Source organism: Salvelinus fontinalis, chromosome 33, assembly GCF_029448725.1.
Source record: "Salvelinus fontinalis isolate EN_2023a chromosome 33, ASM2944872v1, whole genome shotgun sequence".
NCBI classification, from domain to species: Eukaryota; Metazoa; Chordata; class Actinopteri; order Salmoniformes; family Salmonidae; genus Salvelinus; species Salvelinus fontinalis.
The window spans coordinates 31,914,564-31,935,017 of NC_074697.1; the positions used below are offsets into that span (position 1 = coordinate 31,914,564).

At 43.2% G+C, this 20,454-nt stretch overlaps 1 protein-coding gene and 2 non-coding genes across 4 annotated transcripts; all 3 read right to left on the reverse strand.

The window, feature by feature from the left end:
• Positions 1-73: 73 nt before the first annotated feature.
• Positions 74-20,418, reverse strand: LOC129832038 (T-complex protein 1 subunit zeta). 2 transcript variants are annotated; one of them, XM_055895752.1, is made up of 14 exons: positions 20,164-20,418; positions 15,457-15,520; positions 15,074-15,208; positions 14,648-14,821; positions 9,180-9,295; positions 8,971-9,081; positions 8,404-8,563; positions 8,013-8,095; positions 7,624-7,720; positions 7,188-7,335; positions 1,298-1,431; positions 774-876; positions 556-628; positions 74-443 (listed from the first exon to the last, which is right to left on the reverse strand). In XM_055895752.1, the coding sequence occupies exons 1-14, from the start codon at positions 20,298-20,300 to the stop codon at positions 371-373; spliced, it is 1,608 nt and encodes a 535-aa protein (XP_055751727.1). In that variant the 5' UTR covers positions 20,301-20,418; the 3' UTR covers positions 74-370. The 2 variants fall into 2 exon arrangements, with proteins under 2 accessions (XP_055751727.1, XP_055751728.1); XM_055895753.1 differs by having other exon boundaries at positions 9,180-9,283; positions 20,164-20,417.
• On the reverse strand, positions 6,870-7,001 carry LOC129832595 (small nucleolar RNA SNORA15). The gene has a single exon (XR_008755980.1). It is a non-coding gene; the product is annotated as a small nucleolar RNA SNORA15 (small nucleolar RNA).
• On the reverse strand, positions 15,292-15,430 carry LOC129832597 (small nucleolar RNA SNORA22). The gene has a single exon (XR_008755983.1). It is a non-coding gene; the product is annotated as a small nucleolar RNA SNORA22 (small nucleolar RNA).
• Positions 20,419-20,454: the final 36 nt, after the last annotated feature.

Below are 20,454 nucleotides of genomic sequence, written 5' to 3' on the forward strand. Positions count from 1 at the left end.
GTGTATCCTAAATTGTGCAAATGTTTAACTCACAAGACTCAGACTCAGATTATAATGAGCTGCAAACTCAACATCAGAGCCAAGCTACAGGTTTATTACATACTAAGATAAGAGTGAGGTTTATACATTCTTGGTATGATCCATAGCAAAAAACAAAACAAGAACACGTGTGGATGAAATGGAGTGTCCATGTATAATATGACAGAAGGGACATATCCACAAGCAGGGGAACAAGAGCATTCTCCATTCATCACCTATGATGAGAACCTTCTAATACTGGTCCATTTATTCCCCTAGTTATTCTATGAGGCTGCTCGAACAACTAGAATCTTAAGCGGTAGTCATCCACAAGAGGTCATCGGTTCTGACCTTAGCCCTTCAGGGATGACATGCCTGCTCTCATGATCTCATCCACCAACAGGATGTTGCTGGCTATTACCGTGCTGTGTACAGAAAAAAAACGAAGCAACAACAGTTTAATCCAAAGGGGTCATTGATTCTTAAATCTACAGGGTAATACTGATTTGAGATTTTAAAAGGGTGTGTTCTTCTTACCATGAGTGAAGGAGTTGTTTCTTAACACTGTAGTTATCCCAAACCCCAGCTTCCGAAGCGACCATTGGTTCACCTAAAGAAAGGAAATGCGTCAATTTAAAGTTAATTTTAATAGATTTTTTTTTATTTGACATAGGATATGGGTATGATGCATTTGGATGTGAAATAAAGCCATATACACCCAGTTTGAGCTTTTAGGGAAAAAAAACATTCCATACCAGAGCTCAGGTCCACGCCAACCAGCTGACCACTCTCTTTGTACTCAGTCTGGAGTTTGACCAAGGTCTCCATTGGATCATACCCAGAGTTCTGGGCTAGTACCTGGAGAGAAAGAAACAAAGTCAATTAACAGTAGACAGGAAGACTTTTCTTAAAGGGTTCCTTCAGGATTTTGTCAATGAGGCACTTATGTACTTCCCCAGAGCCAGATGAACTCGTGGATACTATTTGTGTCTTGGTGTCTAGTATGAAGGAAGGGGTAGTTTCACAATCGAATGCTTGCTAACACTACTTAACAATTGCACTAGCTAGCAACTTTCTTCAAACTGCACGCAGAGACATAAGTTCATCCGACTCTTGGGAAGTAGATAAAGGGTCTAATTGTCAAAATCCCAAAGTATCCCTTAATCTAAAAGCTAGATAACTCTGACAATGAAGGATATATCAATAGAACATCAAAGCATGGAAGGCATTGACAAAAATAAGAACACTTATAACCGTTGTTTTAAGACTCATTACATACCTTAGGGATGATGAGGAGGGCATCAGCGAAAGCCTGCACACCCAGCTGAGCCCGGCCCTTCACTAACGGTTTGTGCTTTATTAGAGCATCATGCACAGCCACCTCAAAGGCCCCGGCCCCTGACACCACGCAGCCTGCAAAGTCAACACTGGGGTCAGTCTCTGAACAGCTGATAAACAGTACTGAAGAGCTCAGTCAGGCACACATTGACAAATAAAATTAAGTGATTTGAGGCAAAGTGGAGTTTGAAGATGTGAATGAATGCTATCTGACCAGGCTAATCAACATTCTGTAGGGACTTGACAGTGAGACGTAACCTGAAATTTGTGTATGCACTAAAACTAGCTACTTCGAGAGCTTAGGACTATAAGGTTCTATCTGCAAAAATATGATTGAGATAATTGGCTTTAAAGTTCTGAACCCTCATTTTTTATTTTTTTTTCACCTTTATTTAACCAGGTAGGCTAGTTGAGAACAAGTTCTCATTTGCAACTGCGACCTGGCCAAGATAAAGCATAGCAGTGTGAACAGACAACAACACATGGAGTAAACAATAAACAAGTCAATAACATGGTAGAAAAAAGAGAATCTATATACAATGTGTGCAAAAGGCATGAGGTAGGCAATAAATCGAATAATTACAATTTAGCAGATTAACACTGGAGTGATAAATCATCAGATGATCATGTGCAAGAAGAGATACTGGTGTGCAAAAGAGCAGAAAAGTAAATAAATAAAAGCAGTATGGGGGTGAGGTAGGTAAATTGGGTGGGTAGTTTACAGATGGACTATGTACAGCTGCAGCGATCGGTTAGCTGCTCGGATAGCAGATTTTTAAAGTTGTTGAGGGAGATAAGTCTCCAACTTCAGAGATTTTTGCAATTCGTTCCAGTCGCAGGCAGCAGAGAACTGGAAGGAAAGGCGTCCAAATGAGGTTTTGGCTTTAGGGATGATCAGTGAGATACACCTGCTGGAGCGCGTGCTACGGGTGGGTGTAGCCATCGTGACCAGTGAACTGAGATAAGGCGGCACTTTACCTAGCATAGCCTTGTAGATGACCTGGAGCCAGTGGGTCTGACGACGAACATGTAGCGAGGGCCAGCCGACTAGGGCATACAGGTCGCAGTGGTGGGTTGTATAAGGTGCTTTAGTAACAAAACGGATGGCACTGTGATAAACTGCATCCAGTTTGCTGAGTAGAGTATTGGAAGCTATTTTGTAGATGACATCGCCGAAGTCGAGGATCGGTAGGATAGTCAGTTTTACTAGGGTAAGTTTGGCGGCGTGAGTGAAGGAGGCTTTGTTCCGGAATAGAAAGCCGACTCTAGATTTGATTTTGGATTGGAGATGTTTGATATGAGTCTGGAAGGAGAGTTTGCAGTCTAGCCAGACACCTAGGTACTTATAGATGTCCACATATTCTAGGTCGGAACCGTCCAGGGTGGTGATGCTAGTCGGGCGTGCGGGTGCAGGCAGCGAACGGTTGAAAAGCATGCATTTGGTTTTACTAGCGTTTAAGAGCAGTTGGAGGCCACGGAAGGAGTGTTGTATGGCATTGAAGCTCGTTTGGAGGTTAGATAGCACAGTGTCCAGGGAAGGGCCGGAAGTATACAGAATGGTGTCGTCTGCGTAGAGGTGGATCAGGGAATCGCCCGCAGCAAGAGCAACATCATTGATGTATACAGAGAAAAGAGTCGGCCCGAGAATTGAACCCTGTGATACCCCCATAGAGACTGCCAGAGGACCGGACAACATGCCCTCCGATTTGACACACTGAACTCTGTCTGCAAAGTAGTTGGTGAACCAGGCAAGGCAGTCATTAGAAAAACCGAGGCTATTGAGTCTGCCGATAAGAATATGGTGATTGACAGAGTCGAAAGCCTTGGCCAGGTCGATGAAGACGGCTGCACAGTAATGTCTTTTATCGATGGCGGTTATGATATCGTTTAGTACCTTGAGCGTGGCTGAGGTGCACCCGTGACCGGCTCGGAAACCGGATTGCACAGCGGAGAAGGTACGGTGGGATTCGAGATGGTCAGTGATCTGTTTGTTGACTTGGCTTTCGAAGACCTTAGCTAGGCAGGGCAGGATGGATATAGGTCTGTAACAGTTTGGGTCCAGGGTGTCTCCCCCTTTGAAGAGGGGGATGACAGCGGCAGCTTTCCAATCCTTGGGGATCTCAGATGATACAAAGGAGAGGTTGAACAGGCTGGTAATAGGGGGTGCGACAATGGCGGCGGACAGTTTCAGAAATAGGGGGTCCAGATTGTCAAGCCCAGCTGATTTGTATGGGTCCAGGTTTTCCAGCTCTTTCAGAACATCTGCTATCTGGATATGGGTAAAGGAGAAGCTGGGGAGGCTTGGGCGAGTAGCAGCGGGGGGGGGGGGGGGGGGGGGGGCTGTTGGCCAAGGTTGGAGTCGCCAGGTGGAAGGCATGGCCAGCCATTGAGAAATGTTTGTTGAAGTTTTCGATTATCACGGACTTATCAGTGGTGACCGTGTTATCTAGCCTCAGTGCAGTGGGCAGCTGGGAGGAGGTGCTCTTGTTTTCCATGGACTTTACAGTATCCCAGAACTTTTTGGAGTTAGAGCTACAGGATGCAAATTTCTGCTTGAAAAAGCTGGCCTTTGCTTTCCTGACTGACTGCGTGTATTGGTTCCTGACTTCCCTGAACAGTTGCATATCGCGGGGGCTCTTCGATGCTATTGCAGTCCGCCACAGGATGTTTTTGTGCTGGTCGAGGGCAGTCAGGTCTGGAGTGAACCAAGGGCTATATCTGTTCTTGGTTCTGCATTTTTTGAACGGAGCATGCTTGTCTAATATGGTGAGGAAGTAACTTTTAAAGAATGACCAGGCATCCTCGACTGACGGGATGAGGTCAATATCCTTCCAGGGTACCCGGGCCAGGTCGATTAGAAAGGCCTGTTCGCAGAAGTGTTTTAGGGAGCGTTTGACAGTGATGAGGGGTGGTCGTTTGACCGTGGACCCGTGGCGGATACAGGCAATGAGGCAGTGATCGCTGAGATCTTGATTGAAGACAGCAGAGGTGTATTTGGAGGGCAAGTTGGTCAGGATAATGTCTATTAGGGTGCCCATGTTTACGGATTTAGGGTTGTACCTGGTGGGTTCCTTGATGATTTGTGTGAGATTGAGGGCATCAAGCTTAGATTGTAGGACTGCCGGGGTGTTAAGCATATCCCAGTTTAGGTCACCTAACAGAACAAACTCTGAAGCTAGATGGGGAGCGATCAATTCACAGATGGTGTCCAGGGCACAGCTGGGAGCTGAGGGGGGGGGGTCGGTAGCAGGCGGCACCAGTGAGAGACTTATTTCTGGAGAGATTAATTTTTAAAATTAGAAGTTCGAACTGTTTGGGCATAGACTTGGAAAGTATGACAGAACTTTGCAACTCCTCCCCCTTTGGCAGTTCTATCTTGACGGAAAGTGTTATAGTTGGGTATGGAAATCTCCGAGTTTTTGGTGGCCTTCCTAAGCCAGGATTCAGACACGGCAAGGACATCAGGGTTGGCAGAGTGTGCTAAAGCGGTGAGTAAGGCAAATTTAGGGAGGAGGCTTCTGATGTTGACATGCATGAGGCCAAGGCTTTTTCGATCACAGAAGTCAACAAATGAGGGTGACTGGGGACATGCAGGGCCTGGGTTTACCTCCACATCACCTGAGGAACAGAGGAGTAGTAGGATGAGGGTGCGGCTAAAGGCTATCAAAACTGGTCGCCTAGAGCGTTGGGGGACAAGGAATAAAAGGAGCAGATTTATGGGCGTGGTAGAATAGATTCTGGGCATAATGTGCAGACCAGGGTATGGTGGGGCACGGGTACAGCGGAGGCAAGCCCAGGCACTGGGTGATGATAAGAGAGGTTTTATCTCTGGACATGCTGGTCTCAATGGGTGAGGTCACCGCATGTGTGGGGGGTGGGACAAAGGAGGTATCAGAGGTACGGAGAGTGGAACTAAGGGGTCCATTGCAAACCAAAACAATGATAACTAGCCTGAACAGTATGCAAGGCATATTGATATTTGAGAGAGACATACAATAAGGCATAAAGTGATTGCAGGTCATGATTGGGAGAGCTAGCTAAAACAACAGGTGAGGTAAGAGCAGCTAGTCAGCTAACACAGCAACAGAAGGTAAAAATGGCGACGACTGGGCAGAGAGGGTTGGATTAACTACACACAGATCCTGAGTTAAGGCACAGAGCCGACAGATAAAACACAAATAAACAGAATGGAGTACCATGAATTAATGGACAGTCAAGCAGGCATCAGCTATGTAGCCAAGTGATCATAGTGTCCAGGGGGCAGCCGTAGATGGAGCAGTGAGGCCTCCACTAAGCTAGCACGCGTTTAAAGTTAGTAGCCCGGGGGGGTGGTCTCCTCAGACGGAGGGGGTCTGCTCAGACGGAGGCCGGTTGAGGGCACGTCTGCAGACCAGACGTGGTCGTGTCGACAGAGAATCCAAGCCGGATAGCGATGGCGAAAGAGAGGTTGTGAATTGTAGAATTGTGTTTGCTAACTGGTGCTAGCTTCCTGGCTGCGCTAGCTGCAAGATAAGCTAGCAGTTAGCAGACCGGGGCAGGCAAGTTAGCCTTTGGGGGACGTCGCGATGGGGGGGGGGGGGGGGGGGGGGGGGAGTCTGTTTTTGCCTCTTCGTGCAGTGACGTCGATAGACCAGTCGTGGAATTAGTAGGGTTCCAGGTAGCTAACAGGCCTAGTAGGTTAGCAGAATGGGCCTTCAGCGGGCGTCACGCCTGAGGGGCCTGTTGGAGTCCTCGGGCAGATTATCTCGGTATTCCAGTCGTAGAGGATCGGCGGGGTTCCGTGCTCCGTACCGGCAGTAAAGGGGTCCGGATATTGTAGCCCAGGAGTGGGCTTCAGTGGTAGCACAGGAGCCCTAGCCGGGCTAGCTTCAGGCTAATTGGTGCTTGCTCCGGGATGGAAACGCTAGCCAGGAGTGGTCACCCGGGATTGTGGTTAGCTAGTTGCGAAGATCCAGATGAAAATGTTCAGAGTTTGCGGTAGGAATCCGGGGATATGGAGAGAAATAGGTCCGTTATGCTCTGGTTTTAGTCACGTTGTTCGAACTAGCGAGAGCTTTCCGAGCTAAAGGTTAGCTGATGACCGCTAGCAATGGTTTGCTAACTGATAGCTGGTAGGCAGTTAGCTGGCTATCTTCAGTAGATGGATTCCAGATCAGAAGTAAATAGAAATACTTTAGAAAAAAGCAGATCCACGCCACATTGGGTGAGGCGGGTTGCAGGAGAGTATTTAGAAGTTGAGGTTTAAGAAAGTATTTTTAAAAGATATGCGAAGAAAAAGATGTAAAAAGATATATACAAGGGACACGACAGGACAAAAACGTCTACACTGCTACGCCATCTTGGATCTAGTTTAGTTTGAATGGTGTCAGCAATTCCTATATTGTATTCTTTTGAACTTAACCACATGATGAGGTATTTAAAGTATATACATAAGTAGAGAACATTGAACAGAACAAGGATATGGCAATAAAATAAGACAAAAAAGCAGATAGAACCTTATAGTCCCAAGCTTGACTTGTATTCACTCCTCTATTGAGTAGGTGAGGCACAGGACAGCACCCACTCTTAGTAAAGAAATGAAAGGATGCTTTTGCATGGTGTCTGACTGCATCCACTACTGACAGTGACACAGAATTCATCCATGCCTACAAATCTATTTCAGCAATCAGCATTTACAGATTCAGCCACATCTTGATAAAATCAAAGACTCCCCCACTCAATCGATCATCTTATGGTAAAGCCTAACAGAGCAGAATTCAAATAGTTTCTGATTTATCCTGCCTGGAGTGCCAGATGAACAGGGTTTGAACTTCCATTGCAGCGTTACGTACCGTCCTCGATCGCGTTCTTGACGGCCCTGAGCCCGTCCCTGACTGCGTCTTTGATCTGGGTCAGGGTGTGTTTGTTGGGTCCCTTCACCAGCAGGGTCACTGACCGGGGGTTCCCACACTTCTCTATGAATGTGTACTTCTCCTCACCCTGTATGGGGGAGAAACCACTACATTACATATTTAACTTCATGATAAACCACAACATTACATCTTATACACATTTTTACCAAATCATAGATTTTCATAGTATTGGAAAGAAGGGACAAGGCAAGCTGATAGGCCCCTTTAGTATCCTTACTCAGTGTGGTGAATTTGGACAGTGATTCCACACACAACAGGAGGAATTCTGTACCAACTGTTTGGGAAGCAGACTGATATAGACCATTTATGATTGCTTGTTCTGGTCATGAAGTAAAGAACCAGCATGTTAACTCACCAGTGTGTGTTCATAGACAAGACCAGCCTGGCCCAGGCATTCTGGAGTGAGGTCTTCAAAAGAGTTCATGGCGATACCTCCACAAGCCAGGGTGAGTCTGGGGTGAGGGGAAGAGACCGGGGGCAGACAGGTCAACAAGACAAAGTAAATCATTCGAAAGTAGTAACACAGACACATTGTATTCACTCCTCCACTGAGTAGGTGAGGCACAGGACTGCACGCACATTTAGTAAAGTAGCAGTGAAAATATGCTTTTGCATTGTATCTGACTGATTTTACCACTGACAAGAGTAACATAATTGGTCCAAGCCTAAGAAGTGTACCTCAGCAAAATGCACTGTTCAAGCTTGTAAACAAACAAAGATGGGGGCAGGCTATATTTATTTTACCTTTCCATGTTCCTCCTCTTGGTCCTACGCAGAGCTACAATGCCCTCTTTGGCCAGAGCATCCAGGGAATATGGATCAATTCCCTTTGAGGAGGAAAATACAGTTGGGTTCATTAAATATAAAAAATATAATTCCAATCAATACAACTTTAATATGGTGCAACACTGGATGTACTGGTCTGCTGAATACATGTGGAGGAGAATGCAGCTCCGCCAATGCAGAGGTCACAGACCACACTACTTGAGCTACAAAGAAAGCACACAAGGGTGTTCACTGTACCGTCATAGTATTGCATGAGTATTCAAATCATTTCCTTTGAAAGATTGATAGATCAGTCCACATTTCAAAAATAATTTCTTCACTGGCGAAAAAAGCAACTTCCTGGTCATACCTTCTGGTTGAGGACCACAAAGCCTTTATTGTTATCAGCACACACTGCATTCTTGAGCTCGATTATCTTCTTCACGCGCTCCTCAATGAACTTCCTTTCAGCAGCCACCAGCTTCTCCCTCTCGCCAGCACTCTTGTAGAAGAAGCCAGAGTTTACCTCGCTGAAAGTAAAGCAGGGGTTTATGCGAACTGACAGTTTATAAACCCATGCTCTTTTCACAAACTGCTGAGGACACTCCATTTGGAAAGTATACAACATAGGCAAACACACCACAAGCCCCCTTACTGTAGTAGTTACATCCTAAAAATAGTGACTTTCCAATGACCAAAATTCATTGCTGCTTAAAAAGAGCTTTGCCTCATCTCTTAAATGAACTCAACTGCTGTACTTGTATTAACTTCTCCATGCAGTAGGTGAGGCACAAGACAGCACTCACCTTAGTAAAGAAGTGAAAGGATGCTTTTGCATGTCTGAATGCATCTACTGACTAACACAGAATTTGTCCATGCTTACAAATATATTCCAGCTCGTAACAGGCAAAGCTAGCTGCGCCAACATTATACTGACGTTTTCTCATATTCCAAAGAGGCGTTGCAAGTGAGCACAAAGGCATCCTCCACCCGTTTCTTCATGTCAGGATGACGGGCACCGTGGTCCAACACCAGGCCTCGTATCAGCCTAGGGAGGGGACACAAAAGTCACAATGTTGGACACAATTTGAATGTACTCCGTGTCAGTGACTGTCAGGTGAGTGTATGAGAGAGATGTACACTCACTGTGTGTCGCTGTCAGTCTTATGCTTCATCTCCATGATCTCCACCATGAACAGGTCAATGGGCTCGTTGGGTCTGTGGATAGCCAGCACAGCATCCACCACAGCCTGTAAAATATCCTCAAAGTGAGGGGGTGAAGTTATTAGATGTACTTATCATACAATCAGATGACAAGTACAGCAATTATAGTATTGCTTGATTGAGCTTGTCCACAGACTGAACTTTTTTCTTTTAAATCAACAACAAAAAAGTTGCCTAGCGTCATGCTCGCCCCGGACGCTTGTTCACGTTTGCTAAACATTCTCCAAAAACCTGTCACTGAAATTCACACTTCTACTCAATACAACACAGACATTGAATGGGAAGAAGGAATATACATCAGTGGAGGCTGCTGAAGGGAGGACAACTCATAATAATGGCTGGAACGGCACAAATGGAAAGGCATCAAACACATAGAAACTAAAGATGCACAATGTATCGGTGAACATATAGAAATCGGACGATATTAGCTAAAAATGCCAACATCGGTATCGGCCCGATGTCAAAGTTGATGTGCATACCTATATAATGTAGGTAAATGACGTAATGACGCCATGTAAAATGTTGTGCAACACAGCATTCCTAACCTAACCCACAATGTCTGCTGTGTGGATCGAGCAGTCATTTGAAAGAAAATTTCCGTGAGACAACTCAAATGGCGAAATCCATAAAAACGGCAAGATAATGGAATTCATTGCCCTTAACAAGCAAACGTTTTCTGTCGTGGGTGATATTGGCTTTCGCAACCGGTCGAGCGCCGGTACACACTAACATTATCAAGTGCGCTATTTTTAAGATGTTGCCCTATCGGAGTACCACAGTAATAGCGTCACTGCTATTAGCTTCACAACATACTATGGAACGCCGTTTGGGTCTGCGTGTCAAAAATTATACACGTCAAACACTATTTGACACGTTAAATAAGCGGTTAATTTGACACGTCAAATGACAGTTCTATTATAGAATGTTGTGTGATCTGAATTTGCACGTGCAAGCCAAGCGCCACCACTACTATCAGTAGCACTGCCAAAGCTGTACAAAAAAGTCTGCAAACAAGCAAACACCGGCCACAAACGATGTGTTTACAATACCGCGTTTTTGTGGGATACACAAGGTCTTGTGGCATATTTTGGTTAAACTATGGAATTGCAACCCTCTGCATGCACAATGCATTCTTCCATCACATGTGCAGTGCACTCTTCCATCACATGTACAGCTGATTCTCAAGATCTTGCACACTAATGAGATGCTATTGAGCCCACATTACTACACTGTATGAGCCAAGGACTTCATGCTTTCTGGTAAGTTTTGATTACAATACTGGGTGGGGTGAATATATTTTATGACATACATGATTTTTTGTTAACTAGTAAATAGTAGCCTACAGCAAAGTGTGTTTAAATCATTTCAAACTTGTTAACAATTTCTGCTAGATAGTTTTTGCTTTCTCTACTCATTTGCTGGATGCAGAGTTCAACAGAGTTCAAGTGAAGGTCAAGCAAATCAGAGAAAGCAAACTATTGCAATCATCTCTGATGGGTGGTCGAATGTTTGTGTGCAAAGAATAATGAACTACATCATCTCCACCCCTCAACCAATATTCTACAACAGCACAGACACACCGGTCTCTACATTGCAGATGAGTTAAAGGCAGTCAATGACCTTGGACCACAGAAGGCATTTGCACTAGTGACAGACAATGCTGCATACATGAAGGCTGCTTGGTCTAAAGTGGAGGAGTCCTACCCTCACATCACACCGATTGGCTGTGCTGCTCATGCATTGAATCTGCTCCTCAAGGACATCATGGCACTGAAAACAATGGCTACACTCTACAAGAGATCCAAGGAAATGGCCAGGTATGTGAATGGTCATCAAGTTATAGCAGCAACCTACCTCACCAAGCAAAGTGAGAAGAATAAGAACACCACATTGAAGCTGCCCAGCAACACCCGTCAGGATGGTGTTGTCATGTTTGACAGTCTCCTGGAGAGGAAGGAGTCTCTCCAAGAAATGGTTTGCCGATATGGACAGCCCCATCAAGAGGATCCTCCTGGATTATATATTTTGGGAGAGAGTGGTAAGCAGCCAGAAACCTATAGCAGAAGACATTGCATGGATTGAGGGAGACAATGCCATCCTGTCTGATGTTCAGACTCTGCTTGCAGATGTAAGAGAAGAAATTTGTACTGCCCTGCCCACTAACTGTTTCTCCAAGCAGAGTAAACTGCAGTTCTGAAATACATCAAAAAGCATGAAGACTTCTGCCTGAAGCCCATACATGCCGCAGTGTACATGTTGGACCCCAAGTATGCTGGCAAGAGAAGCCTGTATGGTGCAGAGATCAACATGGTCTATATGGTGTCACCCCTGCTGTCTCACCACCTTGGCCTGGATGAGGGCAAGGTTCTTAGCAGTCTGGTGAAGTACACTTCAAATCAAGGGCTTTGGGATGGAGATGCAATATGGCAGTCGTGCCAACATATCTCAACATCCACCTGGTGGAAGGGACTTTGTGGATCTGAGGCTCTTTCCCCTGTTGCCCCCATTATCCTCCAAATCCTACCAACATCAGCCGCCTCAGAGCGCAACTGGTCCTTGTTTGGGAACACACACACCAAAGCACACAACAGGCTGACCAATACAAGGGTTGAAAAGTTGGTGGCCACCTGGGCAAACTTGAGGCTTTTTGAGACTGACAACGAGCCATCCTCAACAAGGTTGGAAAGTGACAGTGAAGATGAGGCCTCAGCATCTGAGGTTCAAGAGGTGGACATTGAAGAGGTCCAGTGAGAAGACATGGGAGCCTGTGAGGAAGACAACCAAAGCTTTAGTTTCTGGACTATCATTTTACAAATGTTCGAAACATTTTTGAGAGATGCGATGGATCATTGGGGATCATTCAATATACCCTTTTTGTTGTTCCGTGAAATCATCCCATGTGAAGAGTGAACTCATTTAATTAAAGTTCAATTCTTAACTAAATTGTTTTTATTTCTATTGGAAGGATTTAATCATTTGCAATTATGTCTACTTATGATAAGGTGAAAAGGTTTATGCTTCTGTCTCCATATGATAAATATATCCAATGCAAAAAACATCTATATTTAAATGGAATTAATATTAATTTGCATTCATTTCTGTTAATTCCCATGGAAAGTTTCCACGTCTGAATAATCCCCAAAATGTGCAACCCTACCGACCACCATTAATCAGATGAGAACAGTCTTCTAAATTAGGGTTATTTTAGACGATACCTAGCTTTATAGTTAGCTAGCTAACTATAGCTACTGAAACAGATGTTTTGCTATGTTTTTGGGGAAGAACATGGTTTGCATCCATGAGCTAGCTAGCTTTTTTATTTAATTTTTATGACCAGCACTGTAGGTGAGTGAGACAACCAGCATCATAGCATACGTATCGATGAATGAATCGGTGTGACATGAAATATGAGTGATAGCGTAATCAATGTGTAATAACTACGTAAAAAATGTATGAACGTGTTAATTTATTATGTGACGTGCAGTCATATTTCGGGTCCTGATTGGTCAAATATTGTTATTTGACACGCAAAGACCCAAACTGCATTTTATAGAAATCCTGGTTGAGAATGAAACGACAAATTAACAATGAAACAGCACAGCAAGTAAGTGAAAGAAATCGGTTTTGATTATGTTTTACTGGTAATGGAGACATATGTAAATGTCAACAAAATTACTTTTTGGTGAGTGTGGTGTGTGTAACCTTTATTTAACTAGGCTAGTTAGTTAAGAACAAAATCGTATTTACAATGACGGCCTACCCCGGCCAACGCTGGGCCAATTGTGCGCCGCCCTATGGGACTCCCAATCAAGGCCGGATGTGATACAGCCTGGATTCGAACCAAGGACTGTAGTGACACCTCTTGCACTGAGTTGCAGTGCCTTAAACCGCTGCGTCCATGTGTGATAACTATTTAACTGTACTAGAATGCTTAAAAGACCGCAAAATCAGCGCATCACTAATAGAAACCATGTGTTTGACACCAATCCACCAAATGTGCTCCAGCCATTACCACGAGCCCATCCTCCCCTAATAAAGCTGCCACCAACCGCCTGTGATACACATGCATAATGATCTGCATGCCATTGTGTCAGTAAGGGGAAAACACTGCATGAAACCTTCACTATTCAGTTAACATGCACTCTTAAACACACACCACTCTCCCACAAACACACATACTCCCAACTTTTAAAACACTACATGCCGTCTAGACCGGGCACGCGCGTACCGCCATCGTGCGGATGTTGATTTTGTACATCCACAGCAGATGCGACCAGACATGCAGGTTGAAATATCAAAACGAACTCTGAACCAACTATATTAATTAGGGACAGGCCGAAACACATGAAACGTTCATGTATATTTAGCTAGCTTATTATTTTTTTTTCACGTTGTTTTTAACTTATTTTGTACATAATGTTTCTGCCACTGTCTCTTATGACTGAAAAGATCCTCTGGATATCAGAACAGCGATTACTCACCTCGACCAAGATTTTTTCTTTAACGAGTCGGACGCAAAGGATTTACTCTATACCCAACCACACCCAAATCTCCATCATTCGCATGAAGAGAAGACGCAGGTACAGGGGACACAGGTCAGGGTGCCTTGTGAGATTTTGTGGGTAACCCACCTCAACCATACTTCCTATTGGCCAATGTGCAATCATTGGAGAATAAACTGGATGAGCTCAAATGTACAAATCTAACAGAAGACTCATCGGGGTCTGCATCCCCGCTCGTCATCACGGCTAAATTATATACATTTTTTAAACTAGCGGAGGAATAGAGACGCGTGAAGAGCGAACGGAGAGAAGCAGGTGAGAAGGGTGGCTGGTAGGGGATGCGGCTGGCAGATTACAACTGCCACATGTGATATGCGCATAAAAGTGAAGTGGCTATTTTTGGACGTGCACATTCAAGAGACTAGTGACTGTTGCTTATATTCACCTATTTTTAAACAAAACTGACTTTATAAAGCATTTTATCAACAGGTGCCCTCGGGTTCTTTAGAACGGTAGGGCTAAAAAAGTCAGTAGTATCATATGAAACGTTACTACGGTATTCTAAAATGTTGGTATCATAAGTATTATGACATTTTGGTACTGGTATACAGTGCAACAGCACCTGACTCAAGTAAATCAGCTAAAATGAATATCATGATTAGAATGCAATAAGTTTAGAATCAGCTGTTTGCTTGAGAAGTGTGAAAAGTGTGACATCACTCTGTCCCCCACGGACTGGAGTTACCCATCCCTGCTCTAAGTATTTGAAAGATGTCAAATCGTTTGAACACAGATTTGGACAAGTGCTTGCTTGAAGAGCAATAAAGTAATGTAAGCCAGATTCATGAACTCTCCAACCCACCACTCACAACAAACACACACTCCTACCTCTGTGAGGAGATCAGCCAGCTCAGCATGGACCTTGGTTCTGAGGGAGGTGCGGGCCACGTGGATGAGGGTCTCTCTGTCCATCTCTCTGGTCACCTTCATCTCCTCCAGCACCTCCAGAGCCTTTTCCTTGGCTGCCTCAAAACCTTCTGCTATTATCCGTGGGTGGAGACCCTTTTTGGTGGGGGGAAATCACAAAACCGGTTGGGGGGGAAACCACAGGAATAGGGGGTTAACTAATGGTACTGGGATGCAGATTCTGCAACCTGCTTTAGTGGCACTGATTCTAGATTTATCAATTAACTATCACACAACCCTGCTAAAAATGAAATTCTTTATCAAAATCCCTTCTTTCAACAAGGAAACTACCAGTGTTGAAAAGGGTATTTCAATGACATGTTGGAGGCTTCCCAAGCCAAATCTCACCTCTGACACATACAGGTCTGCTTGTTTCAGGAGCTCCCCAATGATGAGCACATTGGATGTTGTACCGTCACCTGTGATGTCATCCTGTGCCGTAGCCACTTTGGCAATCAAGGATGCTGTCGGATGCTGGATTTGCTGATTGAAGAAAAGACATAACTGTCAAAGCAAGAATATGAAGCAATCCATCTCACACTTAGTAAGGTTACAGCTGTTAGATGAAATGTACTGGTTTGTTGAATACATGTGGAAGAGAATGCAACTCCTCCAATACAGAGGTCACAGACCAAACTTTACTCAAGCACAGAGTAAAATCCAGGGGAGATACAAAAGAAGCAGACATGGGTGTTCACTGTGCATCAAACTCATGAAAACATTTTTCTTACCATTTCGTGCAACAAGACATTACCATCTTTGGTTAGCTTTATGTCACCAGCCCCTGATACAAGCCTGCAAGCAAGCACACAAAGATAATTTGTTAGAGTCATGTTTGCATATTTAATACATTACTAGATGCATTGTAGGCTTATGTCTCTCATCATGTGAGTATAGCTAGAAGGCAATAAGACTAGTTGTATATAAACTATGATAAAGTCAGCTTTTAAGTTAGTGTCTAAAGGGCCTAGGTGTCTGCTGATTATCCTTTCTAACTAATACCATTGGTCAGATAATCCAGTGCCCATTGTAAAACCACTCCCTGATAATCCAGCTAGCTAAATCATAGCCCTTGATCATAACTCAGTTCCATTACACATAAGAGTCATTGGACAAAGGCATCTTCTGTATGGGTGAGTTTTGTTAGGAGCCCAGCGTTCGTTCTGAACGTTAACATGAATTGCTTGCAATACAGTTTTGGAAACCGTATCTTTCATATCAGCGAGAAATCATTTTCAAAATACAAAAAAGGTTACATTGGTAAACACCTTTATTGGGTTAGTGTTCCCATATGGTCATATATCCATGTTACAGTGTGTGTTTATGGAAGACAGAGGGACCACCTGTGCTAATTAGCCATCTAGCGTTAGCCATCTACCAAACACCAGTGTGTAACGGAAGGCCGCCAGAAACGTGTTGTCACTGAAAAATGCTGCTGGCTGCAACTGTGATAAAGCCGGGTAAAATAGTGTATATTTAGCATTTGTGAAATTATTTTGATGTAATATGAAAGTAAGGGGCTTCATGTTTCTAGAACCATAGAGCAATTGAGAGTCAATTCACATTTAGATGGAGCATTTGGCTGTCAGAGCCAGTCTACCTCTAAAAAGAACATGCGATGTCCTTAGACCTTAAAGGGATACTTTGGGATTTTGTCAATTAGGTCCTTTATCTACTTCCCCAACCTGGTCTCAGAGAATTTTGTATGATTCTTTACATAAAGCCGAGACACAACATTTAGTGTTACGATTCGTATGGTATTCATTTTGTATATGTTACGAATTCGAAACATATCCTAACAATTTGCTAAACATATGGTATGTTACAAATTCCAATTAGTTGTGGCAAACGTTAGCTTGCTGGATAACGTTACCTCGGCTAGGGGTAGGCTGGACAATAGAACGAGTCAAAATTCACCCAAGGCTGAAAATAGCAAAAGAACATTGGCTAAGCTGGAACTCTTGTGCGAGCCCATAGCAAATGAAGGGATTGGAAGGTTCGCAGAGGCTGTTTTGACTGGAGTGATGCTTAGAATTCCATTTCGCCTAAATGGCACCAAGAAAATGTATCCCTTTTTATTTGACCACTACAATCTGTCCTTAGGACAAAACTGAAAAAAAAAAACTTTTGTAGAAACCTCGATGGTGCCAAGTGTGCTTATGTCTGCATAACGAGGAAGTAGGAAAAAATGGCAACTTCTGACTATTTCTGGTCTAGCATTTAATGACAACGAGATACACTGCCCAGCCTTACATAATTCAAGAGGAGATTCTCATGATTAAAATGGTGTCCGAATTGGAAAAAATCTAAATATACACATTGCGAGATATTTGGTGAAATATACCAGCATGCTTCTCCAAAGGAAAACAATGGGAGGAGCTCAGCGTTCCAAGGGCGAAAGGTATTTCAGGGCTAGCATTTGATGACAATGAGATACACTGCCGAGCCTTACATAATAAGAAAGAGATTCTCATGATTAAAATGGTGTCCAATTTAAAAAATATATATATATTCATACATACTGCAAGAAATTTGGAAAAATAGACAGACATACCTACAGTTGAAGTCGGAAGTTTACATACACTTAGGTTGGAATCATTAAAACTCATTTTTCAACCACTCCACAAATTTCTTTTTAACAAACTATAGTTTTGGCAAGTCGGTTAGGACATCTACTTTGTGCATGACAAGTGACTTTTCCAACAATTGTTTACAGACAGATAATTTCACTGTATCACAATTCCAGTGGGTCAGAAGTTCAGATACACTAAGTCAACTGTGCATTTAAACAGCTTGGAAAATTGCAGAAAATGATGTCATGGCTTTATAAGCTTCTGATTGGCTAATTGACATCATTTGAGTCAATTGGAGGTGTACCTGTGGATGTATTTCAAGGCCTAACTTCAAACTCAGTGCCTCTTTGCTTGACATCATGGGAAAATCAAAAGAAATCAGCCAAGAACTCAGATTTAAAAAATAAAATAAAATTGTAGACCTCCACAAGTCTGGTTTATCTTTGGGAAGATGAAGATACAAAGTTCATCTGTACGAACAATTTTATGCAAGTATAAACACCATGGGACAATGCAGCCGTCATACCGCTCAGGAAGGAGACGCATTCTGTCTCCTAGAGATAAACGTACCGTGGTGCGAAAAGTGCAAATCAATCCTAGAACAGCAAAGGACCTTGTGAAGATGCTGGTGGAAACAGGTCCAAAAGTATCCACAGTAAAACAAGTCCTATATCGACATAACCTGAAAGGCCGCTCAGCAAGGAAGCCACTGCTCCAAAACCGCCATAAAAAAAGCCAGACTACGGCTTGCAACTGCACATGGGGACAAAGATCATACTTTTTGGAGAAATGTCCTCTGGTCTGGTGGAACAAATATATAACTGTTTGGCCATAATGACCATCTTTATGTTTGGAGGAGAAAGGGGGAGGCTTGCAAGCCGAAGAACACCCTGCACAACCGTGAAGCACGGGGGTGACAGCATGTTGTGGGGGTGCTTTGCTGCATGACGGACTGGTGCACTTCACAAAATAGATGGCATCATGAGGATGGAAAATTGTGGATATATTGAAGCAACATCTCAAGACATCAGTCAGGAAGTTAAAGCTTGGTCGCAAATGGGTCTTCCAAATGGACAATGACCCCAAGCATACTTCCAAAGTTGTGGCAAAACGGCTTAAGGACAACAAAGTCAAGGTATTGGAGTGGCCATCACAAAGCCCTGACTTCAATCGCATAGAAAATGTGTGGGCAGAACTGAAAAGGTGTGTGTGAGCAAGGAAGCCTACAAACCTGACTCAGTTAACACCATCTCTGTCAGGAATAATTGGCCAAAATTCACCCAACTTATTGTGGGAAACTTGTGGAATGCTACCAAATAATAATTGGGGTTATGTAAACTTCTGACCCACTGGGAATGTGATGAAAGAAATAAAAGCTGAAATAAATCACTCTACTATTATTCTGACATTTCACATTCTTAAAATAAAGTGGTGATCCTAACTGACCTAAAACAGGGCATTTTTACTTGGATTAAATGTCAGAAATTGTGAAAAACTGAGTTTAACTGTATTTGGCTAAGGTGTATGTAAACTTCCGACTTCAACTGTATATTTCCCTATAGTAAACAATGGGACGACCTCAGAGTTCCATGAGTAAATTTTTGTTGTTTAGATTAGAACTATAAACAATGTGAGCAGGTCTCCATTGCCAATAATAGCAAAGCAGGCATTGTGACGTTGAACAATAAACTGGGATTAGAACGTTCGGAAGGCAAGTTGGTGCCATAGTGCTCAACAGAACTAATAGGAGCTGGCAGGGTGAAAAACGCCCTAAAATAAGGCCTGTTTTTTCATGATTACTTTAAAACTATGGCAGGCAACTGGGACATATGGTAATATTATGAAACTGGGCTCCAGCACGGATGCAATGAACTAGTTATTAGAAAAAAGCATTGTTAAAAATGTCATGTGTCCAGCCTACTAGGGGTTAGATTATGGTTAAATATAAGCTTCACCTATTTTTAATGTTATACAGTATTGTTTTTGTGCATCTGAGTGATGTTCAATCGATTCCCAGGGTCATTTCATTTTTTCATGTGTATCTGAGTTATTGGAGTTCAAGCATGCAGAAATCCAGCCAGTATGATTTAGCACTGTGATAGAGTTTGCAAAGCTGTCATAAAGGCAAAGGGTGGCTACTTTTAAGAACCTCAAAATATATTTAGATTTTTTTAACACTTTTTTGGTTATTACATGATTCCATGTGTCATTTCATAGTTTTTATGTCTTCACTCTTATTCTACAATGTAGACAGTAATATATATATTTTTTAAAGAATATAAAAAAACACTGGCATGAATAGGTGCCCAAACTTTTGACTGGTACTGTGTGTGTGAGATAAAAAAAATATGTATATATATTTATAATACTTCCCGCGGCTATGCTCAGACTTTTAGTGATTGTTCTAATGCTAGTTCATTGTTCAATTGTGCTAGCGCTAACGTAAGTTAGCAACTTCCTTCAAACTGCACGCAGAGACATAAAACATGGTATCCACGACTTACCCGACTCTGGAGAAGTAACGTTAGATAAAGGCATTCATTACCAAAATCCTGAAGTATCCCTTTAAGGACTAACGTTACTACTGTACTAGTAACGGTAGGTTCCTATGATGTACATATTCGGCTAGCTAAATCAAGGCTAACTAACAGTAACGTGTGTTAAAACAAGTATTTTGGAGCTGGCTAGGAAATCCACTATCTAGCAAGTTATGAGTTTCTTAGAAATTACTGTCTACAATGGATCTGACAAACGAAAAATGTTTAATACCATAAATGGCCTACTGGCTGCCAGGCTACCACGATGCTAGCTAAAGCTAGCAGCAGTAGTAGTAGCATGCTAGCTAGCATGACAAGTCGCACTCACATTTTCATTGTTCCTTTTGGTCCCAAATTGCTTTTGAGCACATCCTGAAGACCACGCGCAGCGCTGATATTTACTGCAAGAGCGGCTTGAGCACGAGCCACCTCAGCTTTCGGGTTTAATGCCTTTATTGCAGTCATGGTGTAAACATGAGCTATTAAGTTAACCCACGCTGTATAATTTACAGTAACGGCTAAACTAACAGAGGCCGGTTTCTGGAACTCTCTGGGCTTCACGTGCGGAAATTGACAGTGGTCCCGCCTTACTGTATTTCATTGGCCAGCTGTTAGACGG

Bases quoted from the DNA above. Each gene is read 5' to 3' on its own strand.
- LOC129832038 (XM_055895752.1), bottom strand. From the start codon at position 20,300: ATGACTGCAATAAAGGCATTAAACCCGAAAGCTGAGGTGGCTCGTGCT. The intron at 9,082-9,179 runs GTGAGTGTACAT...TCCCCTCCCTAG, and splicing joins AAGACTGACAGCGACACACA to GCTGATACGAGGCCTGGTGT. The intron at 7,336-7,623 runs GTGAGTTAACAT...TCCCCCATACAG, and splicing joins TTGTCTATGAACACACACTG to GGTGAGGAGAAGTACACATT.